The sequence below is a fragment of the Pongo pygmaeus genome, chromosome 13 (genome assembly GCF_028885625.2).
Source record: "Pongo pygmaeus isolate AG05252 chromosome 13, NHGRI_mPonPyg2-v2.0_pri, whole genome shotgun sequence".
NCBI classification, from domain to species: Eukaryota; Metazoa; Chordata; class Mammalia; order Primates; family Hominidae; genus Pongo; species Pongo pygmaeus.
Genome location: NC_072386.2, coordinates 123935949 through 123950872, shown reverse-complemented (window position 1 = coordinate 123950872; position 14924 = coordinate 123935949). Strand labels below are relative to the sequence as shown.

The window sequence follows — 14924 nt, the reverse complement described above, 5'->3', positions numbered from 1 at the left end:
AAAGCTCTAAGAAGGGGCAGCTGGGTGCTGGCCAGGACACACAGCAAATTCACCTGCAGTGCTGAGCTCTCAGGCAAGCATTTAGGGATGCACCTCCTGCTGCTGGATGCCATGAGAGCTTGGCGGTCTCCTGTCTCCTGGTGCAGGGGCTTGGGCAGAGCCGATCCATGCCGAGAGCTCTGCCGTGCTCAGTACATACACGCTGACACACTCAGCTTGGGTCCACACTGGAGTGTGGTTCTCCTGGTGTAAAGCCCCTAGAATCCATCCCTACACAACTGCCTTGGGGGAAGATGTCTGAGAAAGGGAAGTCTTCTCTCCTCACGCAAAGGAGGAGGGGGTAACTCTGCCCAGACAGGTTCAGGGGGATTGGGAAGGGGAGGAGGGGGTGATTCTGCCTAGGCAGGTTCAGGGGGATTGGGGAGGGGATCAAGATTCTCACTTCCATCTGAGATCACATAAATGTCCCAGTTCTGTGTGTCACGGTCCCACTCCTTAAGCAGTGACCCAACTTTCACATAAAACGCTTGGCGACTTTTGAATCCAACTCACCGTGCAACCCACACTATTAAATATGGAGTCTGATTTTCAGCCATTTCTGCTCTGTGGCTGCAAGAATGAAATATTATTCTAAGGCCAGGATGGAACGTCTCCAGCTCAAGCTCAGACCTTGGCATTTCCTTTCTGAAAGCCCCAGATCAGTCAGGGCAGCCCCCGCCCCATTCTCCTTGCAGTCATCATTACCACGTTTGTGGCCAAGCACAGCAGCCAGTTGGCTTCCCAAAGCCTTGGTTCCGGTGGGTGCCATGTCCCAGTGAGCAACTGCAGCAAACAATTTAGGGAATTGTGGTGACACTTCATGCCATGCCCATGAGTATCCTATTTTCCATCGACGAGATGCCCTCCCTGCATCTGCACACACCCAAGCAATCTGCACACACGCCCGTAGACGTGAGAAAGCCCTGTGGCTGGCAAGGGTGGGAAGAACGACTCCAAAGTTCCATTGAGTGAGGCAGAGAAGTCAAATAATTCCAAGTGCTTTCCCTCCTTGAGCTGCAGGAGAAAGCCGTGAGGAAACCCATCCTCTGGTTGTGGGGCTGGGGCTGGGACTGGGAATAGATATTCACACTCCCCTTCAGTCGATGGTGCATGGGGTCTTAGAACACTTTCATTTGTTGGTCAAAAAACCCACAACCACAACCGAGCATGCGGGTTTTGCTGAGACAGCTTCAGATGCTTCATTCCAGCTCTTCTTTTCAGTATGTTTCACGGGGCTAAAACGAAGTTTGGCAGGGCTGGTTCCTTCTGGAGGCTCTTGGGGAGGAATCTGTCCCTGCCATTTCCAACTTCCAGAGGCCTCCACATGCCTTGGCTTGTGGCCCCTCCTCCACCTTCAAAGCCAGCAGCACAGCCTCTTCTACTTCTCTTCATAAATATTCTCTCTCCCCACCCTCCTCTCTCTCCCTCCCTCGCTCCCCAGCCTCTCTCCTATAAGGGCCCCTGTGATAACAGTGGGCCCACCCAGATAATCCAGGGTAATTGCTCATCTCAGATCCTTCACTGAATTATATCTGCAAAGTCCCTTTTACCATACACACACCCACAGGGCCAGGGATGAGGATGTGGACATCTTTAGGGGACCATTATTCAGTCTACCCATGGGGGAAATTGACAATCAATAGGACTGCAAGTAAATGAACAGGGTGTCTCCGGGGAGTGATGTGTCCTAAATGGAACACAGCTCAGGGAAGTGACAGAGAGAGGAGGGGCTGCATCTTCCATTGTGTAGCCTGGAGAAGCTTCTCTGGGGAGGTGGTTTTTGAAATTTTTAATTGATATATATTTCACATGCCATCATACTCACTCTTTAAAAGTGCCCAATTCAATGGGTTTCAATAAATTCACAAGGCTGTGAAACCATCACCACTATCTAATTCCAGGAGATCTCCATCATCTTACAAAGGTCCCCACGCCCATTAGCTCTCACCCCCATTCTTCCCTCCCTGCCCCGGAACCTCTCATCTACTTCCCATCTGCATGAACTTGCCTGCTCTGGACATTTCATAGAAATGGAATCATATATATGTGTTTCTCATGACTGGTTTCTTTCCCTTAGCATAATGTTTCAACGTTTGCCCATGTGGTAGCATGTGTCGGTATTTTCTTTTTATGACAGAATAATATTTCATTGTGTGGATAATACTACCTTTTTTATCCATTCAACCATTGGTAGACATTTGAGTTGTTTCTACTTCTTGGGTTTTGTAATGTTGTTAGGGACATTTGTGCATAAATGTTTTCGTGGGAACATATGTTTTCATTTCTCCTGGGTGTAAACCTGGGAGTGGAATTGCTGGGTCATAGGGTATTAAATAATTCTATGTGTAACTGTTGGATAAACTGCCAAACTATGTTTTTCTGAGCAGCTGTGCCATTTTACATTCCCACCAGCAGCGCATGAGGGTTCTAATTGCTCCACATCCTTGCCAACCCTTGTTATTATCTGGCTTTGTGATTCTAGCCATCCTAATGAGTGTGAAGTGGTATTTCGCTGTAATTTTGATTTGCATTTCCCTAATGACTAATGACATTGAGCATATTTTCAGGTGCTTGTTGGTCATTTCTGTATCTTCTCTGAAGAAAATCTATTCAAGTCGTTTCCCTTTTTAAAATCGGGCTATTTGTGTTTTTATATTGAGTTATAAGTGTATTTTTTATATTGTTGATACTAGACTCTTATCAGATATGTGATTTACAAGTATTTTCTCATGCTCTGTATCTTGTCTTTTCATTTCCTTGATAGTGTCCATTGATGTACAAAAGTTTTTAATTTTGATGAAGTCCAATTTGTCTATTCCTTTGGTTGCATGCTATTTGGGTGTATAGAGAAGAATTCATTGTCAAAGCCAAAGTCACAGAGATTTACGCATCTTCTTCGAGTTGTACAGTTTTAGCTCTTACGCTGAGGTCTTTGATCCATTTTGGATGAAAGCTTGTGTGTGGCATGAGGTCCCACCTCAGTCTTTTGCATGTGGACATCCAGTTGTCCCAAAGCCATTTGTTGAAGACAGTTCTTGTCTTGGCGTCTCAACTCGTTCTTGCACCTGTGTTTGTGGGGTGTCGATTTTCTTCAGTTCCTTGGAATCCTTCTTTACCCAAATGTCATTTTCTCTGGCCCTGTGGAGTTCTACCCTCTGCCTGCGTGGACCGGTATTTAGCTATGGTCTTGAGGACCCCTCTGCACATTTCTGGAGCTCTTCCTCTGCTTCCTTGTCTCCCACATTCTAGTCGTCTGCGATGCCCAGAGTCCAATCTGTGTCCCGTCCACGCCATCTGACTCCTTGCTCTGTTGGGTTCCTCTCTCTGTGGTGGGTTGAAATTCCCTCCAGGTGTAAAGCTGTCATGATCTAGCTGAGCTCGTTAGCTCCCACTCTCGGGGATCACAGCCTGCGCTGTCTGTGTCCAGTGTCTAAACACAGGCGTTTTGCACCTGGGGGCCAGTTTCCCTCTGTTTGTGGTGGGACAGTTAGGTCCATCCCCTGTTCTCCTGGATGCCCAGGTAGAAATCAATGCACCACCCTGGGTTATTGCTGTGTCTTTTCTAACTGCTTTCTCTGCTTCTATATTTGGCCCCCAAATCTGTGCTCAATGCAGCAACTGGAGTGACCCCTTAAATACGTAGGTCACAGCTTGCGTTTGTCAGAGCTCTCCAGGGTCTTTCACTCAGAGCAGAAGCTGAAGTCCTTGTGGTGTCCTTAATCCCTACATAGCAGTTCCACCCACTCCCCAGCCTCACATGTGGCCGGTCTCCCTGGATCATTTGCTGCGGCTGCTCTGCCGTGTGTTCCCGGAAACTGCCAGCATTCTCCACCTCCAGGCTGGCACTGGATGCTGCTGCCACCTGGACTCCTCTTCCAGCTGACGAGCTCATGGCTTGCTTCCTTCATGTCTTAAATTCGGTGTTTGAATGCCACTGTGGCAAGGCTGTGCCGCATCATTTCATTTAAAGGACAAATAACCCCTTGTCCAGACACCCCGTCCAACTTGTCCACTTTGCTTTTTCCATAGCACAGATCACCATTTAAAATAATATATAATTATATGAACCAGTGACCTATCAGGATCCAGAGACAATAGATTGAACAGGGATTGCTTGCACAGTGAACAATCAGCTCTAGAGATTTAAAGAGAACCACAAAGAATGGCTCAGGATTGCACGAGGGCAGTTAAGGAAGAAATAAACGGGGGCGGGGATCCTTTCCACAAGTCTGGGTTTAGACCTCATGGGAGAAGGTGTGGTTCTCCCAAGGGATGCTGGAGAAGTTTGCTGGGTTGCCCCGGCCAGAGCTGGTCCATGGTCAGGGCAGAGGCCAGCAGGCAGGGAAATGCAGGCTGGGTCTGGCAAGCAGGAAGCCTCTCTTCCCTCCCAAGGCAGGTGGGCTGGGGCTAGGAAGCCTACAAGTGTCACTGGGAACCCACATGTGCAGATGCCACTGAATCTTAATAGGAAGCCATCTGGGGGGGGTCCCCTGAATTCAATGTGGTGAGTGCTGCCAGACGTCCCCGACTTGTGCCACTGCCATTTGTACAGGAAGAGAAAGAAAAAGAAAGAAATGGAAGCATCCTGGAACCGGGCATCCTGGACCCAGGCTGGGAGGCGCTCCCCCTACGCCTCAATCAACAAAGCTTAGCATTGCGCCAGGTGCACAAGAGAAGCGCCTGCTGGCTCCAGCTCCATTGCCTCAGAACCAGCCATGAAGGGTGCGTGTGGAGCTGGAGGCAAGACATTGATAGCTGGCACTGCAATTCACTTATTTATTTTGTTCATTTTATGTCCCCTGCATCTAGAATATAAGCCCCACGAGCACAGGACATTTGTTTTATTGGTCGATGTATTCCTTGTGCCCCAAAGAATGAGAGGCACCTAGAAAGTCCGCAAAAATCAAACATAAAAATGAACCTTTATTCAGTCATTGTTATTTTGATGGATATTTGAGGCATTTCCAAGATTTGTAAGTAACAATTGAACCCTTCCATTGGTTCGTGTGTGGGAGTGTATCTGTTGAAATGATGCTGCTGAGTGGAGTTGCTGAGTCTTTGGCTCTAGTTTTTTGTTTTTTTTTTAAGCATTTAAGCTCATTGCGGTTTTTAAATTAAATATTTAACCCTGAGACATTGTAGATTCCCATGCAGTTGTAAAAAGCCACACAGGGCTATCATGTGTATCTTCACCTGGCTTGCTCTCGCCCCAACCCCAGCAATGACAGACCTGTTCTCCACTCCTGCAATCTGCTAATTGCAAGAATGTCATCTATTGCAATCATAAAATTGTGGGATTGGCTTTTTTTTCCCTGTGCAGCATCATTCTCTGGAGATTCATCCCATTGTCGCATTTATCAGTAGTTTATTCCATTTTACTTCTGAGTAGTGCTCTATGGTATGGATGTACCACAGTCTGTTTAATCATTGACCTGTTGGAGGATGTCTGTGTTTATAGATTTGGGCTATGACACATGTACAGGTTTTTGCATGGACATCAGTTTTCATTTCTCTGGGACAAAGGCCCAGGGGTTCTATTGTTGGGTTCTATGCTTGTTGCAGGGTTGTTGTTTTTTTTTAAACCTGTCAAGCCGTTTTCCAGAAGCCATCCAGTTTCCATGCATCCTTACCAGGCTTCAGTGTGATCACTATGATCTTATCTCAGCCACCTTGATAGGTATGTACTGATATATTATAGCTTTTATTTGCATTTCACTGATGACTAATGGCGTTGAGCATCTTTTCATGTGTTTATTTGCCATCTGTATATCCTCTCTAGTCAAGTGTCCCTTCATGTCTTTTGTTTACGTTCTATTTTTGAAACTGTTGAGTTTTGAAAAATTCTTTATAAAGTATAGAAACGAATTCTTTGTTGAATAAGTAGTTTGTCAATATTTTCTTTCAGTCTTTGGCTTGTCTTTTTATTTTCTTAACAGGGTCTCTTACAGAGCAAAAGGTTTTTATTTTGATGAAGTCTATTTTAATAATTTTTCCTTTTATGGATCATATTTTTGGTGACACGTCTAAAATCTCCTGACCCAGCTCCATATCCCAAAGATTTTCTTTCTGTTTTCTAAAGCTTTTATAGTTTTAAGTTTTATGTTTAAGCCTATGATCCATTTTGAGTTAATTTTCATGCAGGGCGTGAGACCTAGGTTGTGGTTCTTTTTGTTTGGTGGTTTTGTCTGTGGATGTCCAGTTGCTCCAGCCCGTTTGCTGCAAAAGTTATCTTCCATTGAATTGCTTTTGCATCTTTGTAAAAACTTAATTGGGTATATGTGTGCAGGTCTGTTTGAGGATTCTTTATCGTCTGTCCCATTGATCTATGTATCTGTCCATCTGCTAGCTATATAATGAGTCTTCAAAGGGTAGCCTGTAGCTGGGTGTGGTGGTGCACACCTGTAATCCTAGCTACTCGGGAGGCAGAGGCAGGAGAATCACTTGAACCTGGGAGGTGGAGGTTGCAATGAGTGGAGATTGTGCTACTGCACTCCAGCCTGGGCGACAGAGCAAGACTCTGTCAAAAAAAAAAAAAAAAAAAAGGAGAAGAAGAAGAAGAGAAAGAAAGAAAAGGTAGCCTGATTCCTCCCACTTTATTCTTAAAAAAAAAAAAAAAGTTTCAGTTATTTTAGTTCCTTTGCCTTTCCATATAAATGTTAGAATAATCTTGTCTATGTCTACAAAAATTCCTTCTGGAATTTTGATAGAAATTGTGTTAAATCTTTATATTATTTGAGAGAAATGACATTTTTATTATGTTGAGTCTCCTAATCCATGGATATAGCACATCTCTCCATTTGTTTAGATCTTCTTTGATTTATTTTATAATCATTGCATTATTTTCAGCATACAAATCCAGCATATGGGTTGTTAAACTTATGCCTAGGTATCTCATTTTTTTAGCCATTATAAATAGTATTGTGTTTTTAAGTTTGGGGTCCATTACTAGTATGTAGACACACAATTGATCTTTGTATATTTATCTTGTGTCCTGCAACCTTGCTGAACTCGCTTAATAGTTCTAGGAGGTGTATTGTTTTCTTTTGTTTTGTTTTTCAGTTTCTTGGGATTTTCTACAGAGACGATCATGTCATCTGCAGATGCAAACAGTTTTCTTCCCTCCTTTCCAATTCACATGTCTTTAATTTCCTTTTTAAAAAACCTATATTGCTCTGGCTAGAACTTTCTGTACCATCTTAAATACAAGTGGTAGAGTGGACATCCTTGCCTTGTCCCTGATGTTAAAGAGAAAGCATTTGTAACTGAGTATCCCAGCCTCAAAATGTGCTTAAAAACCTTTTTCCTTTCTTGCTTTCAGCCTTGAAACATACTTTGAAACTCTTTATTTGTCCCTTTCCCACCAGGCACTTCCGTGAGCAGTGCTCACTTATCTAATTATGTGCCTACTTAGAAATTTCAGGGGCCAATTTTGAAATAAACCAGGCAGAGAGACCCAGCTGCAGAATCCTCCCTCTTAGGGGGAGTTACAGGTAGCCTTCCACTTCCCGGCTGAAATCAGGATGATGCAAACAAGACCTCTGGACAGGCGATTGCTGACTCACGATAACCATCAGAACAAGATGCAGACCAACATCCTCCTGCACCATTCCCACATATTTCCCACACCTTTTCCTCCTTAAACCCCTTCACTCAGTCCAGAAAGTTTGAATGGTCTTTTAAAGGCATGGGCCTGGCCATTCCTCAACTGCTAGCATTTGAATAAAGCTGCTTTCCTTTAACCACACATCACTTCTCATGCCTTGACTTCTGAGCAGCGAGCAGCTGGACTTGAGCCAGTTACACATCAGTCTTTCACCATTAGAAATAATGTTAGCCATAGGTTTTTTGTAGATGCTCTTTGTCAAGTTAAGGATGTTCTCTTCTATTCCTACTTTTCTGAGAGTTGTTTTCCTGAATGGGTGTTGAATTTAGTCAAATACTTTTTCTGCATTGATCGATATGATCGTGTAATTTTTCTTCTTAACATATTAATATGGTTGATTTTTGAGTATTGTACCAGGTTTCCATCCCTGGAATAAACTGCTTTTGGTCATGGTGTAGAATTATTTTTATATATTATTATTTGCTAATATTTTGTAAAGTATTTTTGTATCTATATTCATGAGGTATATTGTTCTGCAGGTTTCCTTTTTGTGTTGTCTGGTTTTGGTTGGGAGATATTCTCTCATCTTCTGAGATTATGTAGAGTTGGTGTTATTTATTCTTTAAATGGTTGGTAGAATTTTCTAGTGAAACCATGTGGGCATGAAGAATTCTTTTTGGAAGCTTTTAAAATTAAAATGTTAACTTTAATTGTCATAGAGCTATTAAAGTTATCTATCTTATATTGGGGTTGTGTTTTTTGAGAAATTCGTTCATTTCACCTATGTTGTCAAATATATGTGGGAAGGTCTCTTCGTAGCATTCCCTTATTATCCTTTGATGTCTCCAGGGTCTGTAGTGATAGTCCCTGTTTTGTTCCAGATGTTGGTTATTTGTGTCTTTCTTTCTTTTTTTCTTTGTCAGTCTTTCTAGAACTGCCTCAATTGTATTAATTTTTCCAGAGAACTAGCCCTTGTTTCATTGTTTTTCTCTGTTGTTTTTCTGCTTTCGATTTTATTAATTGTTGCTCTTATCTTTGTTATTTCTTTTCTTCTTGCTTTGGGTTTATTTTGCTCTTCTTTTTCTAGGTTCTTGAAGTGGGAGCTTAGATGATTGATTTTGGACTTCTCTTTTCTAATATATGCATTTAGTGCCTCTCAGCACTGATTTAGCTGTGTCTCACAAATTTTGATATGTTTTTGTTTGTTTGTTTTTGAGGCGGAGTCTCGCTCTGTATCCCAGGCTGGAGTGCAGTGGCACTATCTTGGCTCACTGCAACCTCCACCTCCTGGGTTCAAGTAATTCTCCTGCCTCAGCCCCTCAAGTAGCTGGGATTACAGGCATATGCCACCATGCCCAGCAATTTATTTATTTATTTATTTATTTTTGTATTTTTGGTAGAGATGAGGTTTTGTCATGCAGGCCAGGATGGTCTCGAACTCCTGACCTCAAGTGATCTGCCCACGTGGGCCTCCAAAGCACTGAGATTATAGGCATGAGCCACTGTGCCCAGCCTGTTTTTGTTTTTTTTGAGATGGAGTCTTGCTCTGTCACCCAGGCTGGAGTGCAGTGGCAATGATAGCCCACTGCAACCTCCGCCTCCCGGGTTCAAGCGATTCTCCTGCCTCAGCCTCCCGATTAGCTGGGATTACAGGCGTGCACCACCACACTCAGCTAGTTTTTGCATTTTTGGTAGAGATGGGTTTTTGCCATGTTGGCCAGGCTGGTCTCGAATTCCTGATCACAAGTGATCCACCCACCTAGGCCTCCCAAAGTGCTGGAATTATAGGCGCAAGCCACTATGCCCAGCTGATATGTTGTATTTTCATTTTCATCCAGCCTAGTATATTTTTAAATTTACCTTCAGACTTCCTCTTTGACCTGTGGATTGTTTACAGGTGTGTTGTTTCCAAGCATCTGAAGAAAGATTTTCCATTATCTTTCTGGCATTGATTTATAGTTTGATTCCATGTGGTCAGAGACCACCCTCCATATCATTTAAATTTTTAAAAATTTCTTGAGGCTCATTTTCTGATCCAGGATATGGTCTATCTTGGTATATATTCTGTGTGTACTTGAAAAGAATGTGTATAGTGCTGTTGCCAGGTGGTGTGTTCTACAAATGTCAATTCGATTATGTTAATTGATGGGTGGCCAAGTTCTTTGATGTCCCTGCTGGTTTTCTGTCTAGTTGCTCTGAGAGAAGGGTGTTGAAGTCTGCAACTATAATTGTGGCTTTTAAAATTTCTCCTTTCAGTTCTGTTTTCCTTCACATATTGTGCAGCTAATGTTTGGTGCACACACATTTAGGATTACTATGTCTTCTTTGCAGAATGGCCCACTTATTATTGTATAATTTCCCTCTCTGTTAATTAGTCTTTGTTCTAAAGTCTATTTTATCTGTTATTGAAATAATGCTTCTGCTTTCTTTCGAGTAATATTTATATATCTTTTTTCATGTTTTTACTTTCAACCTGCCTCTATTGTTATATTTGAAGTAAGTTTCTTCTAGACAGCATATAGTTGTATAATGGCTTTTAATTCACTTTGCCAATCACTGTCATTTAATATTTAAACCATTTACATTTAATATAATTATTAATATGCTAGAGTTTGTATTATTTTTATAGGGCTGCTATAACAAAATACTACAAACTGGGTGTCTTAGAACAAAAATTTATTTTCTCACATTCTGGTGACCAGAAGTCTGAGATCAAGTGAGATTTGGAAGGTAGAAAAACCAACAAAATATGTTAATGAGAAGGTTACCATTGTAGGCAACTGGGACTCAGTCCTTCTGAGGACCATCTGAGAAATGGGGTGGAACCATATTAGATTGTCCCACTCCGAAGGAAGAGTCCAGGCCATTTATCCCATTAGTTACTATCCCTATGGACTGAGGGTGCTGATTCATTTGCACATCTGGGTTTCATTGGTGTCAGGGGAAGCACAGAAGAAGAGAAGGTGCAGGCACTTAAGGTGGGAAGCTGTGAATACGTCCGTGTGCCAGAAACGATCTGCAACTGCTGCAGGTGGGCCGAGAGGGTGGGTCACCAGTGCCTTCAGCCACCCCTTGCACTGCACTGACCCACTCACACAGCAAATCAAGTCCATTTTATAACTGATGCTTCAGCATGGTGGCCAGCCACAGTCTCTGAAATAATTAAAATAGGTGGTTAGTGGCACAGGCGATGGTCCCTACTGTGCAGTTGGTCTTGTAGCCTTAACTGAGATTCATCGTAAGCTCCCCCACCCGCTCCTTCTTGGTGTGCCTCAGTCCCAGCCAGCACATGCTTTGGTCTGGGTGCTTGTTTGGTGGTGCCATCTAAACCTTCTTATGCCCAGATGTCGAGTAAAGCCCAGACACTGTCCACTTCAGTGAAGCACCTAGGAATTAGCAGCCCTGAAAAGCTGTGATCACCCTGAGATTCAAAGAAAAGGGTCGTGCGGGAAGTGGTGAGAGAGAAAGCTGTGTGGTAGCGGCAGCCTAACAGGAGCCACCGTCAGAAGGAACACAGCCATCCAGAGAAGTGCCCCAGGCCACAAAGCACTGGGGGCCAGAGATCTCGCCCCTCATGTCTGCCATGGGTTGACCTCCAACCTCCAGCCCTACCATCTCCTGACAGCGTCTGCACCAGTTGAACCCAACCAGTATCTAAAAGAACACAGTTGGCGAATGAGACTGGGACACAGGGCAAGATGGGTGGACGATGGGAGACTCCTGGAGAGCACCCGTTGCACTAAGCGTGGACCTCATGGGAGAGCCCTGTTCTCTGAAGCATCTGTGCATGTTGTTCCAGCATTTTCTTCAAGGATTGAGCCAGCAGCACCAGTGTTGTAAGGTGCTTAGATCAATGATTCACAAACAACCAAGGAAATACGAGGTGCCTGGAGTACAGTCAACAAACACAGAGAACAGAGAAACTTTCCCGTTGATATAGAGACTCCAGCCTGTTTGCTCATCTCTAGTCCTGAAGAGCCCAGGCCCTATCCTTTCCTGCCTGGCGGGATGAGGGTGGGGGGGTTTCTGCTCGACAGCACTTGCCATGGGAGGGGTGAGGGACTGGGTCACGCCAGCCCGTTCGTTAGAGCCCCCAGGGTTTATTAGAGTGTACATTAGTATTATTAAGTACTTGAGGGTGTCTGATCTTGGGCCAGAGAGGCACAAAGATGCCATTGTGTGGGTCCAGCACCTGTCTGCAGAGCGTGGGTCAGCCGTGGGTCCCAGGGAAGATGACACACGCCCGGGAACTACAGGGTCCGGGAGGGAGAAATCAAAGTTCTGACTCAGGTTGGCTGGGGATGAGGCCAGCAGAGCCAGGTGCCCAAGGGACCTCAGCCACGAACTCTGAGCACAGGCTGGCAGGTGGCTCTTGGTGCCTCATGCGACCTTGTTTATCTAAAGGGATGAGATTCAAGGCCTGTCCTGGGGGCTGAGGGCCGTCAAAGCTGACGAGAGAGGGGAATGTATATTCTAACAGGGAGATGGTCAATGAACACGTGCAGGAAGAAATGGACAGGACAATCCAGAGAGATCGTGTGTTCTGAGGACAGCACAGCCAGGCTCCGGTACAGAGTGAAGTGGGGTGGGGAAAGTGGCGTGGTCCTTCGTATGGCCCGAGGAGGCCGTATATAAACTGACCCTGAGCCACACAATAGTGCCCTCCTCTGCCCCTAGGATGCTCGAGTGCAGGGTCTGGGCAGGGAAGATTAATGCAGAGTGGGTCCCAGAGTGGGCGGAAGCTTGGGCTCTAGGGCGTGTGGGACTCAGCTGGCAGCAGCCCCACGTCTCTGTGGTTCTAAAGCCCAATCCGTTTCTGCTCAGCAGGGAGACGGCCAGTTCCCCAGAGAACTTGCCCAGGGTCCCAGCCGTGGCCCTGGGAGGGCTCAGGGGTTGGGGAGGGAGTATCCCGAGGCTGTGGGCCCTCCCTCTGTGGCTTGGGGTGCAGATGTGCACCACCCTGCCCTGTCCTCTCAAGTCCTCTGGGCTCATCTGAGTGGGCACGTTCGGGTGGTGCAAACTCTGGATGGCATCGTGTGTCTTTTCTTCTCTGGCTGGCACTGAATTGCTGTTCACCAGATGCCAGCAATGGGGACACTCTCCCTCCCAGATGCAGGACTGGTTGCCACCGCTGGGAGGGGGGCACCGTGCCACGTGCTCCCAGGACACTGGCCAGGGGGCTATAAAGAACATCTCGAGAGGAGGCAGCACAGCCTTGTTCAGACGCCCAGTGACCTGCCAAAGTCGGGCAGCACAGAGCTCTGGAGATGAAGACCCTGTTCCCGGGTGTCACGCTCGGCCTGGCCGCTGCCCTGTCCTTCGCCCTGGAGGAGGAAGATGTGAGCTGGCCTGGCGTGGGTGGATGGAGGAGCCAGGCGGATTCCTGGGCGGGGGGCAGTGCCAGGGGCCCTGTTTTAGGAGGTGTCACTTAAGGCTGGGTTCTGACTCCGTGCTCCCAGCCTGGGGTGGTGGTGGGGGGTTCCTATTGTTCCTTCAGCAGACACGGCCCTGCCTGGGGTCCAGGGCCGGAGCAGGCTCAGCTCAGGGGTTTCTGCTGCACTGACGCCTGAAGCCCGAAGGTCTCGCAGGGTTGGGCCCTGTGGAGTGAGGGCTCACCTGGTGCTGGGGCCTGGGGGTCCATGGGGTGCAGACACGCTCTCCTTCCACTGGGGGCTGGGAGCCCTGAGCAGGGGGCTGGCTCTAACTCACTCCAGCTGAGCTCTAACTAAGGTGCAGGAACCCAGCCTGCCTTTAGGGGTAGCAGCCGGGCAGCATGGGTGTCTGGTTATAGCTCCAGGCCTGAGTACCAGGGTCAGAGTAGAATCTGGCCCAGCCCATGGTGGGCTCACGGCCTCAGCCTGCTCCAGATCACAGGGACCTGGTATGTGAGGGCCATGGCGGTCGATAAGGACTTTCCGGAGGACAGGAGGCCCAGGAAGGTGTCCCCAGTGAAGGTGACAGCCCTGGGCGGTGGGGACTTGGAAGCCACGTTCACCTTCATGTGAGTGTCGCCCACTGCGGGGCCCCTCAGGCCACTTTCGCTCCCCTCCCCAGACCCACCTGGTGCCCATTGCCCCACCCACGTTTCGGGTGTTGGTAAGAATCACCCCCTGCCTTGGAGGGAAACAGCCTGGGCATCCTAAAGCTCGGTGGGGTTGGGGGGCAGTGGAATTTTCAGGTTGCCGGGTCAGGGCCATGCACCGGGTGAGCTGAGGATGGGCCAGGTGTGTCCCGGGAGCTGCTGCCCACGTGTCTCCTGTTTTCCAGGAGGGAGGATCGGTGCGTTCAGAAGAAAATCCTGATGCGGAAAACGGAGGAGCCTGGCAAATTCAGCGCCTGTGAGCCCCTCCCCCACCCCACCCCCACCCTCCCCCACCGCCAACCCCAGCGTACCAGCCCCACCACAGGTAGAGAGTGCCCAGGCTGCCCTTTTGCCAGGGTCCCAGCTCTGCCCACCTCCAAGGAGGGGCTAGCCTCTCCTTCCTGGGGGGCTGGTGGCCCTGACATCAGACACCGGGTGTGACAGGCTTGTCCACAGTGGAGATGGACCAGATCACACCTGCCCTCTGGGAGGCGCTAGCCATTGACACATTGAAGAAGCTGAGGATTGGGACAAGGAGGCCAGGGATTAGGGACGGGGAGGCCAAGGGTTAGGGATGGGGAAGCTGAAGGTTAGGGATGGGGAGGCGGAGGGTTAGGGACGGGGGCCAAGGGTTAGGGATTGGGAAGCTGAGGGTTAGGGATGAGGAGGCCGAGGGTTAGGGATGGGGAGGCCGAGGGTTAGGGCTGTGGAAGCTGAGGATTAGAGATAGGGAGGCTGAGGGAGAAGATGAGGGTTAGGGACAGGGAAGTGGGGCAGGAGCAGCCGCTGGAGCTGGGAAGGCCGGGCTCTAGTCCTGGAGCTGGGAAGGCTGGGCTCTAGTCCTGGAGCTGGGGAGGCCGGGCTCTAGTCCTGGACCTGCTCTGGCCTTGTGGCTCCATTACTTGCGCTGGGACCTTCCTGAGAGGAGGCTCCTGCCTCCGTGTCCGGGTCCACACTGTGTGGAGCAGCCAGGCCTGGCTCAGGCTGTCCAGGGTACCCGGGTGACTGCTGAAACATTCCTGAGTGTTTCTTCATGTGGTCCCGAGTGCTCTCTCTGGGAATGACCCATCTTCTCCATCATCTACAGATGGGCAGGAAGCTCATGTACCTGCAGGAGCTGCCCAGGAGGGACCACTATGTCTTTTACTGCAAAGACCAGCACCGTGGGGGCCTGCTCTACATGGGAAAGCTTGTGGGTGA

General features: G+C 47.5%; 1 protein-coding gene across 1 annotated transcript in view; it reads left to right on the top strand.

Annotated features, from left to right (window-relative positions):
- Positions 1–14924, top strand: part of OBP2B (odorant binding protein 2B) — a 26476-nt gene extending 11552 nt beyond the window's left edge. The window contains exons 2-5 of the mRNA XM_054501310.1: positions 12753–12981; positions 13510–13643; positions 13910–13980; positions 14812–14924. Of these exons, the coding sequence (XP_054357285.1) occupies positions 12910–12981; positions 13510–13643; positions 13910–13980; positions 14812–14924 (390 nt within the window). The 5' untranslated portion in view covers positions 12753–12909. The remainder of the gene's footprint in view (positions 1–12752; positions 12982–13509; positions 13644–13909; positions 13981–14811) is intronic.